General features: G+C 35.1%; 1 protein-coding gene across 9 annotated transcripts in view; it reads left to right on the top strand.

The window, feature by feature from the left end:
- The window catches only part of ANKS1B (ankyrin repeat and sterile alpha motif domain containing 1B), a gene marked incomplete at its 5' end in the record, with an annotated part of 1,156,737 nt that overhangs the window by 165,198 nt on the left and 970,130 nt on the right, over positions 1-21,409 (top strand). For all 9 annotated transcript variants that reach the window (XR_013830584.1, XM_079937794.1, XM_079937795.1 and 6 more), the window contains 3 exons: positions 5,576-5,656; positions 13,230-13,386; positions 19,028-19,324. Coding sequence is in view for 8 of the 9 variants with exons in the window: in XM_079937794.1 (XP_079793920.1) it covers positions 5,576-5,656; positions 13,230-13,386; positions 19,028-19,324 (535 nt within the window). The remainder of the gene's footprint in view (positions 1-5,575; positions 5,657-13,229; positions 13,387-19,027; positions 19,325-21,409) is intronic.

The following is a 21,409-nucleotide window of genomic DNA, read 5'->3' on the forward strand; positions in this document are numbered from 1 at the left end:
TGCCTGTTTCCTCTTCATTTGTTTGTTCTGCTGGGTTTTTACCTTACTGTTTCATTTGTTGTGTGTTTCTGTGTCGTCTCATTTCGCTTCACTTACTGTGTTTTGGTTCTCCTTTTCGCAGGCTGCAGGTCCCTAGTTCCCGTAATTTTTGGTGTTGCCCCCAGTGGCTAAGGTTGCTTCAGTGTGTTGTGTAGGCTTCCTGGTGGAAGGACTAGTGCCTGTGTTCTGGTGGACGAGGCTGGATCTTGTCTTTCTGGTGGGTAGGACTGCATCTGGTTCTGTGTTTTTGGGTGTCTATGACCTTATGATTTTAGGCAGCCTCTCTGCTAATGGATGGGGTTGTGTTCCTGTCTTGCTAGTCGTTTGGCATAGGGTTTCCAGCACTGTGGCTTGCTGGTCGTTGAGTGGAGCTGGGTCTTAGCCTTGAGATGGAGATCTCTGGGGGAGCTTTCACCATTTGATATTACATGGAGCCGGGAGGTCTCTGGTGGACCAATGTCCTGAACTCGGCTCTCCCACATCAGAGGCCCAGCTCTGACACCCAGCCAGAGCACGAAGACCCTGTCAGCCATATGGCTCAGAAGAAAAATGAGAAAAAAAGAAAGAAAAATAAAATAAAGTTATTAAAATAAAAAAATTATTGAAAATTTAAAAAATTAAAAAGTAAGAAAAAAAGGAAGAAAAATACAATGGACAGACAGAACCCTAGGCCAAATGGTAAAAGCAAAGCCATATAGACAAAATCATACAAAGAAGCATACACATACACACTCACAAAAAGAGAAAAAGGAAAAAAATATATATATATTAAAAAAAAAGGAAGCGAACAACCAAATCAATAAACAAATCTAATGATAATAAAGTCTAAATAGTAAAGTAAAATAAACATAAAACCAGAAACAAATTAGATGCAGAAGGCAAACCTCAAGTCTACAGTTGCTCCCAAAGTGTACTGCGTCAATTTTGGGATGATTAGTTGTCTATTCAGGTAATCTACAGATGCAGGGTACATCAAGTTGATTGTGGAGATATATCCGGTGCTCCTGAGGCTGCTGGGAGAAATTTCTGTTTCTCTTCTTTGTACTGCTCCTGGCGTTCAGAATTTGGCCCTGCCTCTGCGTGTAGGTCACCTGAGAGTGTCTGTTCTTCGCTCAGACAGGACGGGGTTAAAGTAGCAGCTGATTAGGGGGCTCTGGCTCACTCATTTGGGGGGGTGGGAGGGGTACGGAATGTGCGGAGAACCTTCAGTGGCAGAGGCCGGTGTGATGTTGCAACAGCCTTAGGCACGCCGTGCGTTCTCCTGGGGAAGTTGTCCCTGGATCACAGGACCCTGGCAGTGGCGGCCTGCACAGACTTTTGGGAAGGGAGGTGTGGATAGTGACCTGTGCTTGCACACAGCGTTCTTGGTGGCTGCAGCAGCAGCCTTAGCCTCTCACGCCTGTCTCTGGTGTCCACGCTGATAGCCGTGGCTCGTGCCCGTTTCTGGAGCTCATTTAGGCGGTGCTCTGAATCCCTTCTCCTTGCGCACACCGAAACGGTGTTCTCTTGCCTCTTTAGTAGGTCCAGATTTTCCCCAGACTCCCTCCTGGCTAAGCTGTGGTGCACTAGCCCCCTTCAGGCTGTGTTCACGCAGCCAACCCCAGTCCTCTCCCTGGAATCTGACCTCCGAAGCTTGAAGCTCGAGCCTCAGCTCCCAGCTCCCGTCCGCCCCGGGTGGAGGGGGCAGACAAGCCTCTCGGGCTGATGAGTGCTGGTCGGTACCAATCGTCTGTGCGGGAATCTCTCCGTTTTCCTCTGCATCCCTGTTGCTGCGCTCTCCTCCGTGGTTCTGAAGCTTCCCCGTGTCGCCCAACCCCCGTCTTCACCAGTGAAGGGGCTTCCTAGTGTGTGGAAACTTTTCCTCCTTCACAGCTCTCTCCCAGAGGGGCAGGTCCCGTCCCTAATTCTTTTGTCTGTGTTTTCTCTTTTGCCCTCCCCAGGTACGTGGGGGAGTTTCTTGCCTTTTGGGAAGTCTGAGGTTTTCTGCCAGCGTTCAGTAGGTGTTCTGTAGGGGTTGTTCCGTACATAGATGTATTTCTGATGTATTTGTGGGGAGGAAGGTGATCTCCAAGTCTTAGTCCTCTGGCATCTTGTACGTCTCCCTTCTGAATCTTGTAGATTTATTGAGATTTATGATCCACAATATGGGATATATTGGTAAATGTCTTGTGTTCACTTGAAAAGAATATGTATTCAGGTATTATTGGGTAAGTGTTCTATAAATGTCAGTTACGTCAAATTGGTTGGTAGTGTTATTTAATTCTTGTATACCCTTAATGATTTTCTGTTTACTTGTCCTATCAATTATTGAGAGAGACGTATTGAAATCTCCAGGTGTCAGTGACTAGGTCTCTCTCTCTTTGCAGTTGTATCAGTTTTTTGCTTCATGTATTTTGAAGTTCTGTTGTTAGAGGCAAAAAACACTTAGGATTCCCATATTCTTCAGATAAATCGACATCTTTGTCATTCTGAAATGATTTTCTTTATCCCTTGTAATATTCTTAGCTTCGAAATCTGGTTTGTCCAATGTTAATATAGTTATTCAGCTTATTTTGATTAGTGTTAGTATGATTTTTCTGTCCTTTACTTTTTTTTCTATTTGTATCTCTATATTTAAAGTGAATTTCCTTTAGTAAGTATATAGTTGGGTCTTACTTTCTTTAATCCAGTCTGATGATTTTTCTTTTTCATTGGGGTGCTCAGACTATTAATAGTTAATGTAATTATTGATATGGTTATGGTTATTGATATGGTTAAATCTGTCATCTAACAATTTGCTTTGTATTTGTCTTACGTATTCTTTGTTCCTCTTTTCTGCTTTTTTTTTCTTTTGCCTCTTTTGGATTTTTTTTAATGATTTCATAAATTATTTTAAATAAGTACATTCCATTGTTTTAACACTTCTGTTTTACCTGTGGCTTATTTATTCATTAAAAATAATCCTTTATTTGATTTTTAAATTTATATAATTTAGCACACATTTATTAAATAGCTGTTGTATTCAGTACTTAGAGAAGGAGTTATTAGAGTAGGTGAATCTTGATCACGGCTTTGAAGGAATGGTAAGGTATGATTGGTTAGAGAATCTATTGTAGGTTAGTAGAAGGGCATGATTAAAGGCACAGAGGTGGAAATTAATAGAGCAAGATGGGTGAGCTAGCAGGAGGAACAAAAGTATAAAAATTTTAAGAATGTAATAGGAGATTGAAAATGCTTCAAGGATTGATTAAAGAAAAGGATTGGTAAAAACCTAACAATCTTAATGAAATTGTAAAACATATGCACATTTTATAACTTTACTTGTTTAACTGTCACTTTTTTTATTCTCAGGAAGTAAGCTACCATTAAAGAAAAAACCACTGAATTGAAATAAGGTTGAGATCAAAATAATGTTAAATCCTTACAACTGACTAATTATATTTGGCCATTAATTTCTTCAAGACCTTTTTAATTACCAAATAAATTGTTTAACTCTTATGTAACTTGATTGTTTTTTTTTTTAACAGTTTCCTGTTTTAAATTGTATAATGCTCTCTCTTGGTTTTATTTACTCTTGGACAACTCTCAATGTCCTTCATATAACCTTTTTCCTGTGCTGGACCCTCCAGTATTGTTAATATCCATGGTTCTATTGTCTGTCCCATATTTTTCTTTCTTTCTTTTTCCTCACAATGTACTTTCATATAGTTCTCTGACAGTTTCAGTGAGGGCTGGGAGGTTTTCAGATTTTGAGCTGCCTTGAACTTTGGACTGTCTACCCAAGTCAGGTTTGATTTTTTTTTTAAACCAGTGATTGATAGATTTTAATTAATATCAACCTTTGAGAAAAGGTTTCACCTTGCCCCCATATACAAATTATCCACTGAGGTATTTGAGTCTGATGGCCTCCCTCTTAAAGAGTCTGATATCAGGCACTCCCTTGGTTTTACCTTCTATTTAATAATAATTTGTTCTAACAATTTGTTGAACTATGTTCTAACAAATATAATAGATGCTAGTACTATGTTCAACTACTGCCATAAGAGCTTTGTAGGTATTGATTTATTTGATTCTCACAGCATTATAAGGTAGTACTATTATTATCATCTCTATTTTTCTGACGAGGAATTGAATTTCAGAGAGGTTAAACACTTCATGCAGGGCTACCCCCAGCAAGTAATGGAGTCAGGTGTTTGAACTCAGGTAGTCTAACTTCAGGGCCATGCTTCTAACTAGATATTTTTATAATCTTCTGGAAACCCTTCCTTTTATGTAAGTATGTCAGATAATTAAAATTCAGTGTCTCCAAACCTGAAGTCATTGTTTGCTTTCCATCTGCACTGTCTTCCCCAAGGAAATTTGTTTCTCTTTTCACATCTTAGTTAATGTTGTCGTTTTCCTTTTGGTCATTTAGGCATTAAATTTGAGTCATTCTCAAATGATTCAGAAAGTGCTACTACTTTCTCCTTCCTTCAATTGATCCCTGCATCTTATTGATTTGTCCTTTTAATAACTGTTGAAAAAGTACATTCTGTTCATTTTCATTGTCTCAACTTAGTTAAAGTCAGTTGTGATCTCTCATTTGGAATAGCTATTCATTCTCTTCTCAGAGATGCTTGTGTGCTCTCTGGTACCTTGATTATCTTAGCACTCTGTAATTGTTAGGTTATGTGTCTCTCTTCTCCATTAGACTCTGTTCTCGTAAAGAAGGACCGTGAATTATGATTTTGTACTCTCAGTGCCTAGCTTAATATGTCACATACAATTGGTGTACAATAAATATTTTGTGAATACATGAATTAGTTTGTCATTAGATGTTAGTTTTGATGGCTTTGATAACTGTTTTTGTTTTGTTTTTTATTTTGGTCTACTTTTGGAAAAATGTCTTTCAATGCCTAATTTTTTCAAAAGCTGTACATAGTTTCTGTAATTGTAGTGATCAAGGATAAAATGGATTCTTTCATGTAGTTACATGTTATCTTCAGAATATATTGTATAGTAAAATAACTTCAAAACTGTTAGAATCTTTTTATGGTTTGTGATAGTCCAAATCTTTAATTATATTTTCAAGAATGAAATATGTATTATATTCACTTAGTAGCAATGGAACAGAAAGAAGTGTTTATATTCTTTACCTATGCAAAAATATAATTTATATAAACCACTGCCATCTCAGAATGAGTGTGTTAAAAAGGAGTAAGCAGGTGTCATAAATCTTTATTCTTGGTAAAGAATATAATAGTTGAATGTTAATTGCATCCAATATTTAAGTAATGACAGAAAGTGATAGGGAATTTTTGGGTCCAAATTTAATGCATGGCAGTGGGCCTGCATTTACTAATTTCTGAAGGTAGCTATATTCCCTGATAATTTCCTTGCATCAAATAAATGAAGATATTGTTCTGAGGGGAATGCACAAAAGGTGGCAGTTGTTTTCTACATAAGTAAAATTTTCATATGCAACATGCTGCTGACTGTGGGACTATCAGGCTTCTTTTTGTTTTTCAAAGCACCATTCTGCTTAACTGTTAACTCTGTGCTTGTGCTTTATTTGCAGCATCTGGCGAGGCCCCAATGTGAACTGCACAGACAGTTCGGGTTACACTGCTTTACACCATGCAGCCTTAAATGGACATAAGTAAGTGCCACTTATTTGGACTGGAATCTTTGTGTATTTAGTTACATGTGATGAAGTTAATTATGTCTGATGGTACCTGTCTCATGTTGCCATGAGTCCCCTGGGCTTAGGTGAATTTGGAGAGGCACCAGGTGTTCAATACCTGACAAGTTGGAAGTGGTAGGAATGTTGCTGAGATGATTATGTGCAGAGTGTAAGTCAAGTCAAATATCACACAGGGAAAATGGAAGAAGTGACAGAACCATGTTAGTCGTGTGTACCTTTGGTGAGGGAATGGGATACCTCACTTAATGACACCTCCCTACTTTTTTGGGTGTCTTCACCAAATATGGGATTATTCACTAGGAGTGAACTCTTTAATAGAGTCTTGCTGTTATAAGGCATAGGCACTTACATGAACTACTTCAAAATCCTCAAACTAAGCTAAAATGCTTTGTCTTTGTCCTTCATGGATGGTCTTTCAGGTTTTAAACTTCTTTAACCTGTTTTTCAGAAGGAAAGTGACCCTGTTCATGTGTCTCCCCTCCTATGTGTTTTTCCTTTGCTTTAATGATTCAAGTTAGTCTTTTCAGATCTGGATCATTTCATTTCACTTCAGTTTTATTAGATGTGGTAATTACTGCCTTAAAAGTGCTAGTTACCTTTTATTTTCGCACTTAACATTTCTTTCATTCTGTGAATTGAGACACAAGGGACTTAGTTATACTTGATCACATTTTAAGGCCTTAAAGCTCTCATGGAAGAAACATCATTTTTGTCATTATTTATCATTATGACATTTTAATCTAACTTATTGCATAAATTGAACATTATCATTCTGTTTGAAGAATCATACAAACTATATAAAATACCATGAACTGAATGTTTCATCACTTAGATTTTTAGTATTGGAATTCCCAAATTATATTTCTTTTCACCCACTCCTGATTCTTTATTATATCAACTTATACCATCTAACTTAGAACTTTTTATTTTGCCGAGTGTTTTTCAGCTATATGCTATCCTTCTGTAGAGTGGAAAATGTGTCCAGATCCCTAACATCTGAATCTTTTAAAGGAATTACTATTTATTCTTCTTTGTACCTGAGTCATCAGGAGTGAAATCTATTAAATAAGCCCAAGCTGGCTTCTTTGGCCATCTTAGTTGTAGATTCAGGGTGGTACCATATTTCTTAGTTTCAATGGGGAAGACAAACTATCAAATGTAATGGACAGAAGACCTTGAGCTTGACCATTTGAGCTATACAACTTTTCTTGTTCTATCTCAGCTTGGCATTATAAGTATTTCTCAAAATAATATTGTCCCCAAATACACATATCGCTTCTTGATTTTCAGTGAAGTTTTTAGTAAATGTTACTGGTTTATACATGACATCCTGTGAAGTTCTAACCATTGAGATATATTTCTCTGAGGCCTCTTGCATAATCCTTTTTTTGTGTGTGTGGTACGCGGGCCTCTCACTGTTGTGGCCTCTCCCGTTGCGGAGCACAAGCTCCGGACGCGCAGGCTCAGCGGCCATGGCTCACGGGCCCAGCTGCTCCGCGGTATGTGGGATCCTCCCAGACTGGGGCACGAACCCATGTCCCCTGCATAGGCAGGCAAACTCTCAACCACTGCGCCGCCAGGGAAGCCCTCTTGCATAATTCTTAGTTTTTATTGGCAGTATACAAAGTGAGGATAATTTAAGTGATTGAATAGCAATCATTAAAATTATCAGAAAGAGATGAGGCTTTGACTGTATATCTTTTAAGATCTCTTTAATTGCAGATGTTCTCTGAGAATTGTATATCTCTGCTTTGCTTTTATATAAAGGTCTCATTTATCTTTTCTTTTAAACTCTTTCTAGAAAGATTTTGCTTAGTGTCATTCTGTAGGTATTGGAAAAAAAGCAGGAAAATTCGAATCCCATCTCTCCCTCCCTGCTAGTTATGTGACCTTGAGCCATTTCATTAACCTATTTAGGCCTCAGTTCAGTGTACTGAATACAGTGGCTGCATATTTTTTGTTGTTACTTCCAATTATAACATTTTATGATACACTGTTTTATTATTGTTTGCGGCTCAGTTATGTACTATGATGTTACAATTCTGAAATTTGGATTTTCATCTAGAGTATAAGATTTCTTGATTTTAAATGATTTAAGTTACCAAGGACTTTTAAAATTAGAGATCATTTATTCTACCCTGCCCTCCTCACTTCTTTCATTTTATAAATGGAGAAACAAGACCATTCTGGATGACTTAGTGGCCACTTAGTTATTAAGGTGGGGCTGTTTCTAGAGTCTAAGTGTTCCTGGTTCCAAGTGTATGCTTTTACCAGTACTTCACATTATATCCCCTCTGTGGCTGTATGCACATCAGTTTTCTAAATTCTTGTTGGTTTTTCTCTGTCACATTATGTATTTCTTGTTCCCGTTATCAACAAGTAGTGTGTTCTCATGGAATGCTGGTTTAAATATTGGCATAAGAAAAGATATTTGACAGATAAAAAAGTGTCATAGAATATACCTCAGAGCCAGAGGAGAATGGTTTTTCTTTTCTTTGTCTTTGCTATTCTCACTTAGCATAGGTAATAAACTATTGTGTTGTATTCTTCCCAAGCAAAAGATATTTTTTTATGTCATAGACATTCTTCTGTGTCAGCATAGAACCACATCATTTCTATCTTTATTCCTGCTGCTTTATATCCATCAGCTCTAGGTTGTTTTCATAAGCATTACGATTTCTAGGCTGAAGTTCATGGAATTATAGAGCTGGAAGAAATATTACAGAGTCCTATAGTTTATTCTTTTGCTTTGGGCACACGCTTTCCCCTTCCCTCCAATATATGATCTATGGCCTTGTGACTTCCCTGGTGGTCCAGTGGCTAAGACTCCGCACTCCCAATGCAGGGGGCCCGGGTTCGATCCCTGGTCAGGGAACTAGATCCCACATGCTGCAACTAAGATCTAGCATGCCTCAACTAAAGATCCTGTGTGGCACAACTAAAAGATCTCACATGCTGCAACTGAAGATCCCACATGCCGCAACGAAGGTCCCATGTGCCACAACTAAGACCCAGTGCAGAAATTAAAAAAAAAAAACTATGGCCTTCATACTACATATTAAGCCTGTATCCTCTTTATTTTGTACGTTTTATTGGGAGTTATTATTTATCAATGGTAGTTAATCCACAAGTGGAGCAGCATTTTATACCTGAAATACATTATTTTATAATGAACAATTCATCTCCACTTAGCCACATCAGGACACAATAGAAAATGTAATGTACTCTGGTGATTTCTGAGTCATTTGTAATTACAGATTAGAAAATTTTTACCTTCAAATGATATAAAAAACATGGTCAGTAGAACAAATTTAACTAGTGATGATTATAAATAAATTATTTCAATAGATAGGCTAGAGATTTTTCTCTTTTTCAAAATACGGAGGATTCATTGTCTCGCTCATGTATTTCTACTGCAAATTTGATTCACTTAATTCTCTTCTGAATAGCAATTAGCCAGGTTTCCTCCCTCCTTCCCTCACTCCTTCCCTTACTCCCTCCTTTCTTTTCTACCTTCTTCATGCCTTTCTTATTTCCCTCTCTTCCTCTGTCCTTCTTTTCTTTCTTCTTTCCTTTCCCCCTGTCTTTTTAACTAATAATCTTATCACTCCCTGTAAGGTTTTACTAAACCTGTATATTCATGTTTCATTTCAATTCTCCTTCTTTTCTTAGCAACTTGCTCCTTTTTTTTTTTAAAGTTCCATCTCATTAAACTATGTTGGGTACATTGTAATTCTTGGCTACTGTTTTGGAAAATGTCAGTACTAAATTGTTATTGTATCTTTGAAATATGTATGTTATTTGTTATGCGCAGGGTTAAAATATTTTCTATTCTCACTTCTCATTCTTTAAATATTTAATGCTTGAATCCTAGACTCCATTATCTATAATCCAAATTGTATCTCAAATTGTATCTCGAATCCACATAGTAAGCTATCTGCTGCACTTTTGATTTGCTCAGAGTAGGCTTTCTAATGAAAGAAGGGTACTTCCTCTAAACATTTGTTTAATCTAGTCCATGAAATTGCCCTTTGAGTCACCTACAAATATCTTTGGTTGATTGCTTCTTTCTTGGATAAGGCTATTAACTAGTTAAACTTTGGCTTTATTCACTCTATCTGGAAATCTGTGAGAGTGAATTCAGTATATAAAGGAGCTCCAGTTAGAAAATGGAGTGTATTGTCCTAAAGGCTTTTGACCATGTTGAACACATTTTCAACTTTATTTTCATTAAGAAGAAGTAAAATCTTCAAGAAAGTGTGAAATCAAGAGGGCCTTCATGAATTTGAGAATTTCATTAGTTTATTAATACTACATCCATATGAAGATGATTTGCATTTATTTCAAAATTCTTTGCATTACCAACAAATACAGGAGGATGGAACAAAATAAATGTCTTTGGTTAATTATAGGGAAAACTTGCTGTTGAGGTAAAGAAATTTGAGTGTTGAATCTTCCCAATTAATTTAATTTTGCTCAGAACATATACTGAACTTCTTAAAAGACATTTCATGTTAATCAGAAGTATTATTTATGTCTGTCAGAAAATGAAACAACTTAAACATAGTAGCAAAAGTCAATACTTTTAGAATTCCTGTTTTTACCTGAACTTACATATATTAGCTTCAAGCTACAAAATGTTGCAGTGATTTAAGTTGGATTATTATTAAATTTAATTTGATATTTTTGTTTTTTTCCTGGGAAATGGAATTATTTTTCCTGTGATCTCATCAACTACATTTATTTTAGTGTTTTGGAACATTTCTTATTTATCAAACGCTGTTAAGAAAGAATGCCACTTTAAGATATAGGGATTACTTCTTTGCTTGCTATTCTGTAGACAGTGTTCATTAATATAACTTAATATTTCATGCCAGGTAACCAAGTATGGTCAAAATATTCATTTCTGGATACCTCTGGAAGATATAAGATGCAACTTAAATAAAAATTTAAAAATAGGTGTTAACTAGGCTTATTATGGTGATCAGTTTGCAGTATATACATATATCAGATCATTATGTTGTATACTTGAAACTAAAGTCCTGTTATATGTCAATTATATCTCAAAAACAAAACAAAAAAAACCTTGATTTGGTGGGATCCTGTATTAACTACTCTTCTTGTTTAGACATTAAAGAAAGTACCTGAAATTTAATTTGCTCTTGATGAGCCTGGATGAAAAAGGCCTGTATAATACATATTGCTTGTCATATACAAGGGATATACAATCATAAGAAATTAATGACACTATATTGATTAATATTTTGCTTAAGATTCAGCAAGACTAACAGGCACTTATCTGAGCAAAGATATAACTTTATATTTCACAGATATGTTTTCACGTTAGAAATCTGAGCTCAACCAGTTTATTAGCTGGTATCTCTGAACAAGATGACAGTCTCAACTTAAATAAAAATTTAAAAATAAATTTAAATTTAAAAATAAATTTAATAAGATATTTATTTAATAAAATGAATAAACTTCAAAAAACTGAAATAAAAATAATAGTATTTATTTAGGAGATTGGTGTTCACCAAAGATAATTTCATAAACATGAAGGTTTTTCTTTTCTGATTTAGATGATAGTAATACTATACAATACAAATGATCAGTATTATTCAGTTTTTTCACTATGTCATACATCTTCCTGATAGATAAAGAATGAATGCATATCACATACATTATTAGAAAATGTCAACAAAAATTGAGCCAAATAACAAATGAAATTCTGAATGGTTTGAGTGAGAGTAAAAGAAAATAGTATTGATGATCCCATCAAACTTTTCTTTACTCCCAGAAAGGAAATGGTTTTAGAAATTTCAGACTTTTTTTTTTTTTTTTTTTTTGCTTAGGCTTTGAGGGATGAAATTAAAACCCTTCACGTAATTGTCTTTCTTGCTATATGAATTTGGAGAAGGCTGGTTTTTTTGTAGGATAAATCCTACTTGTTACATCCAGGTATTTAACTGTGCTTCCTTTGGTATTATTTTAACTTTTATTTAAATGCTGATATATTTCAGTTAAAAAAAATCACTAGAATTGTTCAATCTTGCAGTAAACTGCTTTAAGAATAGTTTTTGATTGTGTACAGTTTTGTAGTCATTTTCCTTTCTCATTTGATTCACACCAAAACTCTTTGAGACTGGCAACAATATGTAATCTCTAAATTCTATTTTAACAATATCTGAAAGAGAGACAGAGGTTATTTGAATTGTCCAAGGTAGCCAAGTTAGTAACTACTAGTGGAAAGTTGGGACTTCAAACCAGATCTTCTGGTTCTCAGCTGCTTTTGTTATTCATAAGTATTGAATTCTTTTTACCACTTTGTAAGTTATTTATCTCAGAATGGATGACCCTATATAACAACTTTTACGTAGCAGAGAGGTGAGAAGAAGCATAGAAACTGGACAAACTTCAGGTTTTCTTCTGATTTTCAGACTGTTTTTGCCAAAGGTGATTTGAAGGAAGCATTTTTACTTTTAAAGTATTTTATTTTTATTTGGGGCAAGAACTAATATTTGTATAGTGTTTTACTGTTTATTGAGTGGCTTCTCTTTTATGTTCTCGTTTACTGTTCTTACCAGTCTTGAGCAACAGGCACTATTATTATTATTTATATTATTTTCTACAGGAAAGAAAAAGAAAAATGAGACTAAATAATACTCTAGGGGTCATATCATTAGGTAGTTTGCATAGCTGAGACTTTAAATTCAAGTCATTTAAATTCAAAGCTTATAAAATAATACTGATTTTAGAAAAGAAATGTTAAAATGAGGTTTATTTTTATTTTCTCTGAAATCTTATCATTAGAAACTGCGTCAGTGATAGTATTTGTCTCATAAATGAATTTCCCTCTTAAAATCATTTCTTAGCCTTGGAGGAGGAAGGTGAAAGAGTGCACAAGTATAAACAACACACATTCAAAGTATGTCCTGTGCCATGGCTAAAAGTTATTAAATTTTTTTTTCAACCTTGGGCTTATACTGCAGGGTCTCTTTCCTACTGTGCTGCTTTCTCTTTTATATGTATCTTCAATCCCTTATTCCAGTTCTCTGTAGGGATGACGTGTAAACTCCCTAAATGTCTCTTGGTAGTATAACTTCTTTTTTGTAAACAGGGAGTTTGCTTGCACCTCAACTCTTCCTTCAGACTAAATCTCAGATACAGGTTATCTGGAAATACTCCCTTTTTGAAAAAGATGAGAGGAGGTATTCTTTTAAGTTATTTGACTAAATTCGTTCAGTTAATAAAATTAGATAAATTTTGCTGAAATGAATTCTATTAGGTAGTTTTATGGTTAGTCAGTGCTCTGTGTGTGTATGGTGGTGGCTTGTTCCAGGTAAGTAAAATAGCCAAATGCTGAAGAGGCAAACTCTTAAACCCAATTGTATGTCTCGGTACCTTGAATGATTACTGTAAATTGCCAGCCAGTATCTAGTATACTTTTATAATTATCTGTTTAATAAATGCTGCATTGTTCAGCATATTTTCTTTTCTGTTGTATTCTTTTGGTTTTTCTACTTCTTAGGGACATAGTTCTCAAACTGCTTCAATATGAGGCATCAACAAATGTAGCAGACAACAAAGGTTATTTTCCTATTCACCTGGCTGCCTGGAAAGGAGATGTGGAAATTGTGAAGATTCTTATTCATCATGGACCATCGCATTCCAGAGTCAACGAACAGGTGCACTTGACAAATATTTGCTCATGCTATGATTTTTCGAGAGTTTTGCGGAGCCAAAGACACATTGAAAAATTGATTATTTCTATCTTTACCCTGCCAAAGACCTTTCTACTGCTGAATTTCCTAAAGGAGAAAGTTGAAAACTTCTTTGGCATTTGTATATGGTACAAATGGTACAAATATGGTACATTGGCACTAAGCTGGACATTTGTAAAGATATTTGTTAACAAGAAAATCCCACATAAAGGAAGTAGTTGTAGTATTTTTGCCTGCTTTACGTAAGCATCCATTTTATATTTATTGAATATTTAAAGATATAACAGAATTCACATTTGTAATGTGAATTAGTTTTTCTTAATAAAATTTTAAATGCTAAAATGGTGACAACTATCATTTGCATAATGCTTTACCATTTACATAGCACTTTCACATTAAGTACAGTTTTGTGAATTAAAATGCAAAATACAGTGTATACAGTTGCTAGTCAGACATTAAATTAAAAATTTCCTGTATGTGTAGAGATTATATCTATATCTACACATACATATATATATATATACACACACACATACACACACACACACACACACCCGCCCAGAGTAAGTTGAGTAAAAAAAAAGCAGCAGGACGTTACTGATAGATAAAGTCAAAATATTTACAAGTACATAGTATCCATGTTACATATAATGCATATATTTAAAAAGTAATGCCATTCTCGGTATTCTAAATAAATAAGACCACAGATTCCAGAAAGTAAAATACAGTCCTCTAGTACAGTATAACAAACATCTTGGGCTCTGAATGCCCCCTACTGTTCCCATTTTGTAAGACCATATTTGAAAACCAGCATGTAGTCCAACAACTGAATTACAAATATGGCATTAAGCTGCAGGTTGGCAGTTATCCAATATCAATGGAAGTAGGTTACTCCAGGGTAAGCACATCTAATGAAGTACAATTAGCATATTGTTCAAATGGATACAGACTTTGCAGACCTTTGACTGAAATTCAGATTAAAGAATAAAAAGTAACACTTGCCAGCTGTGAACAGCAAAGGGAAGAAAAATGTATATTTTTTTCTTACATCAAAAGGTAGTTGTATAAAGAACTAATCAAGAAAAATGTTTTATTAATTGGAACACTGTCATTAATATTTATTGCAATAAAATGTCTGTTTACAGGTTACAAAATACAGAATATTTTTATGAGAATACACTCATTAATTCAAATCTATAAGAAATGACAGATATGGCTATCTTTATTGGCATATCATGCTAAAAGGAAATTTATGAGAATGCTAACTGTTTCTCAGAAAACCAAGTTAAAAGATCATTTGTGGAATGAGCCATCTGGTGGTTATTCTTAAAACTGTCTGAATGCCCCAAAGCAAACCTGAAATAATAAGATGGAAAACAAACCAAGATTAAGCAAGGGAATGTTAGTTTCTTCAAACAATATTTTTTAAATGACATAAAAATAAGAAAGAAAGACCCTAGAATTTATTTACATTTGAAAGCTGAATACTTTATATGGCATATAACTGTAATGGTGTGTTTTAAATAGAAAGTTATTTTTTGTGATGTTGAATAAATTTAAATATAAAAAAGGTTTTTTGAGGTGATTGGACTTCAGAATTCCTTTTTCACTTCTCTTGCTTTATGTTGTGGTTTCTATTGGAAACAGGTTGAAATTTCTTGAGGTTTTTAATACCATGCTTTCAGTATTTTTTGTTTGTTACTATGTATATACGCTTTTAGTGCTGACATAGTTCTCTCATTCAATGTCATTTCTTCTAAAAGTTTCTGATGTCGGAATTTTGTTTTCACAGGTAAATTCTGATTTTAGCTTTATTTCTTTTTTCCCCACGAATGGGACAGAAATATGCTAATTAATCATAAGCCTTTATGTATTTAAGCAATAGAGGGCAGGAATGAAAATGGTAATGAACATTTATTGAGACCTATGATAACCAGGCACTGTGCTAAGCACTTTTACCTGTGATATGTTAGTTACTTAGTTCTCGCAATCCTCTGAAGTGATTTTTATCACTTCCATTTTATAGATGGGAAATCAGGCTCAGTAAAGCTAAGTAACTCTTCTAAGTTCACACATTACTGAGTGACTTAAACTGAGACTTGTATTCAGATCTCTGTAATTCCAGAGCCCTCCACAATAGCACATTGGTATTCTAAGTGGTAAATCCTATCACTTATGGAGTGTTTACTATATGCCAGGCATTGTGCAGAGTACTTCATCTACATTATCTTTCTAAGCTCTACCACAGCCTGATGAGGTAGGTGTTAATTACTGTTCCTACCTTATATATGGGGAAAGTACCTTAGAGAGATTAAGTAACTTGCCCATGATATCACAGCTTCTGAAAAATGCAGCCAGTATTTGAATTCAGGTTTTTCTGATCCAAAGCCCAAGCTTTTAACCAGTAATACACTATGTTATAATGTTAAAATTATGCATAACTGTCAGGGTTTCATTCTGATTTCTGAATGCTGTCTTTGGTTTCTAATACAACTTTCTTTAAAAGTAATTCTACCTTATGTTTTAATGTTTAAAGCTTATAAGGCATTTTCCTATATGTTATCTCTTTTGGTTTACAAGCTGTATTCTAAGGTTATAGGGAAGGTAATATTCTAATTTTACAGTAAGATAAGTTAAGAGAGATAGAGTGATTTATTGTTGCTAATAAGTACGTGTTAGCACTTCAACCTGGATCACCATTTTATACTGCCTTAGAATTAGTGGTCAACTTAGGGTGACATAATTTTGAAAATAAAGTGGACTCTGCCCTGATTTTTATAATTGCCACATCCTTCCTGTCTTTTGTCAACAGGTTTATTTCCTTTCTTCTGATGTTATGTGTGTTTTCAATTTATATTTCTCTGTATATTCGTTTCCCTCCTGCCTTTCCTTCCTCTTTCCTTTTCGTCCACCTTCTCTTCCTCTTTTCTTCTGTATTTTAACATTAGAGCAAAAACCAGAGGAGCCTTATCTCATAAGTATATTCCCTTGCCATTCACCAGAACTCAAATCCAACTAGTGTTAGATAGTTTCCATTAGTTTGACTTTGAAGTAAGATCTTTGGTAAATAACTTTTGTTAGCCAGTTTCATACTGCCACCCATTGTCTGGAAGTATTCTAATTTTTCAGAGAACACTCATCTGGTAAAAAAGAAGGAATTCAAAACAGTTTAAGAATATTTAATGTAGACATACTAGCAATTATTAACTGGTACTTTATCACAGCCTATTTATTTCAAATTGGATTTTTTTAGACCACTAGTGAGTATGGACATGAGTATACAACCATGCCTTTTTGTAAAGGTAGCACAGTTGTGGTCTTCACTGACGTGACAAGCCAAGTGTGTGTTTGATATTACCGATAAACTCTATGAACATTTTCTCCTGAGTAAGACTTGAATGATTGAAATAACTTTTTCTTGAGATCTGAACAGTGATAACTGGAGTTAATAGAAAAATTTCAATTTTGCACTTATAATTTCCTAGGCTAAGGCCTTTGCAAAGGTAGAGAGGTCTTTGAGGTATTGTTTCATAATTTACTTTTCTTTTCCTCAAAGAGGGAGTATATCTTAAAAAATGAGATTGAATCTCTTTTCAACCAATGGGAAATTTGGTTTGGTCAGGAGGCATATTTCTATATCATATTTTCATGGTTTAAGGTAATAAGATTGATTTTTAAATCAGGTTTATAAAACTTGGCCAGATAATAAAATCAGGGAGTGCAAGCCTCTATGTTGTCAGTCTGTAAGGAAATAGACTATGATAACACATTTAAACTAAGAACAGGAATGGCTCACCCAAAATGCTGGAAAAAACAATACCTCCAGCTAGATTCCCCATCTGTCAGATCTTAACTTTTTGTTGACTGTCTTCAAGGAGTAGCTTTTCCTTTGCGTTTGGCCTTCAGATGCCCTCTTCTGATACTTGTTTTGGAAAAGTAAAGTAGTAAGAAGACTTTTCTGTGCTTTTTTTCCCCATCACTCCTCTTTTTAAGTTTTCAAATCTTCTCTCTACTCTCAACTTACTTATCTGTATTGTTTTATCATCCAGAGCAAGGCTGAGTTACTTTCTGGAACGATAAGATTTGTTTGGGTTTGTACCCTTAGAACAGCTATCTAAGCAGGTACTTCCTATTTCAACTCAGTTGATGTTCTTTTGGGAAAAATCTATAGAAATTCTGCTTTCAGATCACTAGCTCCATGTTTTTCTTCTTTGGCAATAAAGAAACACATGGCAGGCAGTGTGGTACAGTGGAAAGAGCATAAATGGGTTTTTGATTCTGATGGATACAGGTTCCAAAAGATACTGAATCTGCTTGGGCATGTAATTTAACTTTTTTGTATTTTAGTTTCCTCATCCATGAAGTGGAGATGTTAATACCAATCTTGTAGGATCATTTGTAAGAGTTAAAGGAGACAATGTATGTAAAGTTTTTAGACACTCAGCAAATGGTAGTAGTAATAGTTTCTATTGTGGAAGATGGTATTAAAAGTACCAACTTTGGGTCTAGGCTATTTAGGTTCAAATTCTGGCCCCAATACTAAATGGCTGTATAATTGAAGGGCAATTATTCAGCTACTTACTACCTCAGTTTCCTCATCTGTAAAATGGGGATAATGATAATAATATTTATCTCCTAGTGAGGATTAGATGAGTAAACATGAAATGCAACTGTACCTGGCACATAGTGATAGCTATGATAATGACTCTGATGATGAAATCCGCCCTTGCTCCCTAGAACCCTCATTTAGGACATTGCATTTTTGTTACTAAAATTTCTTGTTCACATTTCTCCTGATTGACCCTTCTGCCTCCTGACATAGTCATACTGCATATACCTACACCATCTGCCCAAAGAATCTGAAAGGGTACATCTCCCTTGCAAATGGGTTCAGTTTTCTCCATTTTAACATTTTTTATTCTGCTGAATTCCTGGGGAAATCTCATTGATTTTCAACTGAAACACTTATAAGCTACACGTGTAATACTGTGATACTTGTATGGTATGGGTATGGTCTGCTTCTCAATCCATGATTATATTTCAAAAAGATATGGTTTAACCTTGGGGCCAGTATGTCGTTATTCTCTTTGCAAAAGAAGCACTGATTTATACTTAAACGAAAGATAAAATGAAACTTAACTTGGGAAGCCTTTCTGTAAATCTTTCATTATCAAAGACTGTACTATCTCAACTATCTTTTGGAAAGCCAGTCTGTTAAAAGTGTATTATAATTCTTATTAATCTCTCTCATTAACAAATGTCATGGAGGCACGATGCACAGTGCAGATAACACTGACCATCTTGGCCCAGCAGGGCTACTGACTAACATGGCTAAATCATTTATCACTCTTGGAAGTTGGAATATATAGTGTAGGGAAAAGTTTGATTTTTTCATTTGAAGTAATAAAAATAAAATGTGATATTTTTGGTGTAATAAATGATAGGTACTAGTATCAAATATAAAATTCTATTAGGCATACTTATTAAAACAGATAAATCTTAAACTTACATTTTCAAAGCATCTCAGGTTTTAAATGACTGTATATAGGTTTTGATAAAGGATTGAATTTCTGAAAACTTGCACTTTATGTCTTTGTCTTAACAGAACAATGAAAATGAAACTGCCCTACACTGTGCAGCTCAGTATGGACACTCAGAAGTAGTTGCTGTTCTGCTGGAAGAGCTCACTGATCCTACCATCAGGAACAGCAAGCTGGAAACTCCTCTGGACCTGGCAGCCCTCTATGGACGGCTTAGAGTGGTCAAAATGATCATCAGTGCACACCCTAACTTAATGAGCTGCAACACACGAAAGCACACACCACTACACCTTGCTGCACGCAATGGTCACAAAGCAGTTGTTCAGGTGCTGCTGGAAGCAGGAATGGATGTGAGCTGTCAAGTGAGTCTTCTTTTAGCTATGTTTCAAAAGCAATGGTGCTTTTGTTTTGCTTTGAGATACAGATGTTAAAACTTACAGGAAGAAATCTTACCATTTTTTAACTGGTCAAACAGTCTACATGTATCTTTGTAACTACTCAATTCAAAATACCCCACCACACAGCTGGGAAATATGAAGAAATATAAGGCATAATCTCTAACCTCATTCTACCTTGAGGGCTATACACATGAAAAATTATTACTAGATGGCAGTTGTGTGTGGTCTCCTTAGTAATTGTTTCCTTTCTCCCAGTAGCTAGCACACAGCCTGACATACACCAGTAATTCAGTCCAGTAGAAGTTGAATGAATGAATGAATGAAAGGAACGAAATTCACTTTAACATTTTTGAGTTGTACTTTGTGTTTAATATGTTGACACATTTAGAATACAAATCTCACAGCTATCCTGTGGGATTGAGAGCCATTAAATTCCAGTACAGAGATGAGGAATCAGATTCAAAGACTAGGAAACTTGCCTAAGGATACATAGCTCGTAAACCCAGAATGTGAATTTAGACTTACTGATTAAAGTCCAGGCTTTTTTCCACAATAATGTACCTCTATACATGACTAATAAAGGAAGGATCACTATGCTTACGGGCAATAAGAAAAAAATTTATTGGGAGGTGTGATTTGAGTTGAGCTTTGAAGGACAGATAACATTTGGATAGATTTTGTTTCTCCACAAGGAAAAGCAACTTGCTTTTGTTATCTGTCTCATTAGCCCTAATTCCAAGGTTAGCTTTTCTTTTTTTCTTTTCTTTTTTTTTTTTTTTACCATTTTCTCCTTTTATGACTGTTTTTTTTTTAGCCCCCAAGTCACTGGCAACCTACTTACCTTCCAGAGATCCTTTTGGTTCCCGTCAGATTATGACTTTTCTCCCCTATATATTGATAAGCTATTGCTGCATAATAAACTGTACGAAAATTTAACAGCTTAACACAATAACCATTTATTTAGTTTATAATTCTGAGGTTATGGTTTAGTCTTAGCTTATATGGGCAGTTCTTCTGTCCTGACTGGGCTCCCTCTCATGTGTCTTGGGTCAGTTGTAAATCAATTAAGTGTCTGTGCTTCAGGGAGTGACTGGCTGTTACCTGGGGTAATGGGTGAGACTGCTGTGTGTCTTTCATAATCAAGCAGTCCACCTTGGGCTTGTTCACATGGGAGAGAGAGAGAGAGAGAGAGAGAGAGAGAAAGAAACAGGATTATACAAGGCCTCTTGAGGTCTAGCTTTGGAGCAAACATATTGTGTCTTTTGCCATGTTTGATTGGGCAATACGTCACAAAGGCATCCCAAATTCAAGGGGTAGGAAAACAGACTCTACCTTTCAATTAGAAGAGGGTGTGAATTATGAAAGGGTTGTGAATACCCAAAGGCAATAAATGCAGACAGTTTTGTAAACAAATCTACACATTCAAGGTGGAATTAGTGCTCAACTGTGAGGTTATCTTCCTAGGAGTTGTTGAGGTTGAATACTGTGTCTCTCGGGTTTTTTGTTTGTTGTTTAAGTTTTAAAAATCCTAGGCCTTCTAATCTTAGGTGTCAGGCTGACTCCCTGCATCAGAAGTTTCCTTAGACCTTTGCCTGTGTTATTTAGTTGTTTAGATATTTGTAATATCTTTTCTATATTGCTTATTCTACTTTGGCAGCCTTGAAAATAAGCACAAGAATTTTTTTTAGCCCTCATATTTAAGAAAAAAACAACTTTGCTTGCAAAGGGGTATTGAAATGAGATAGATACATGTTTACTATTTATTATAGGTGACTAACAAAGTTACTTTTTTAAAGTATATTTAATGATAAGCTAGATGTTTATTGTCTAAATGTTGAATTTCTCTAATCTAGATTTATTGCTTTTATTAACACTTTTGGAATATTTCTAAACTTTATTGCACAGATTGCATTATAACCAAGGACTTTAACTATGGCTGTTTGAGATCAATAATTCACTCTGACTAGAAAAGTAAGAGTTCAGATTCAATTTTATAAATTTATATTTTTTATGCAAAACACTGTATTTTGTGCTTTTGGAGAATTAAAG

This window comes from Stenella coeruleoalba (genome assembly GCF_951394435.1).
Source record: "Stenella coeruleoalba genome assembly, chromosome: 11".
Classification (NCBI taxonomy): Eukaryota; Metazoa; Chordata; class Mammalia; order Artiodactyla; family Delphinidae; genus Stenella; species Stenella coeruleoalba.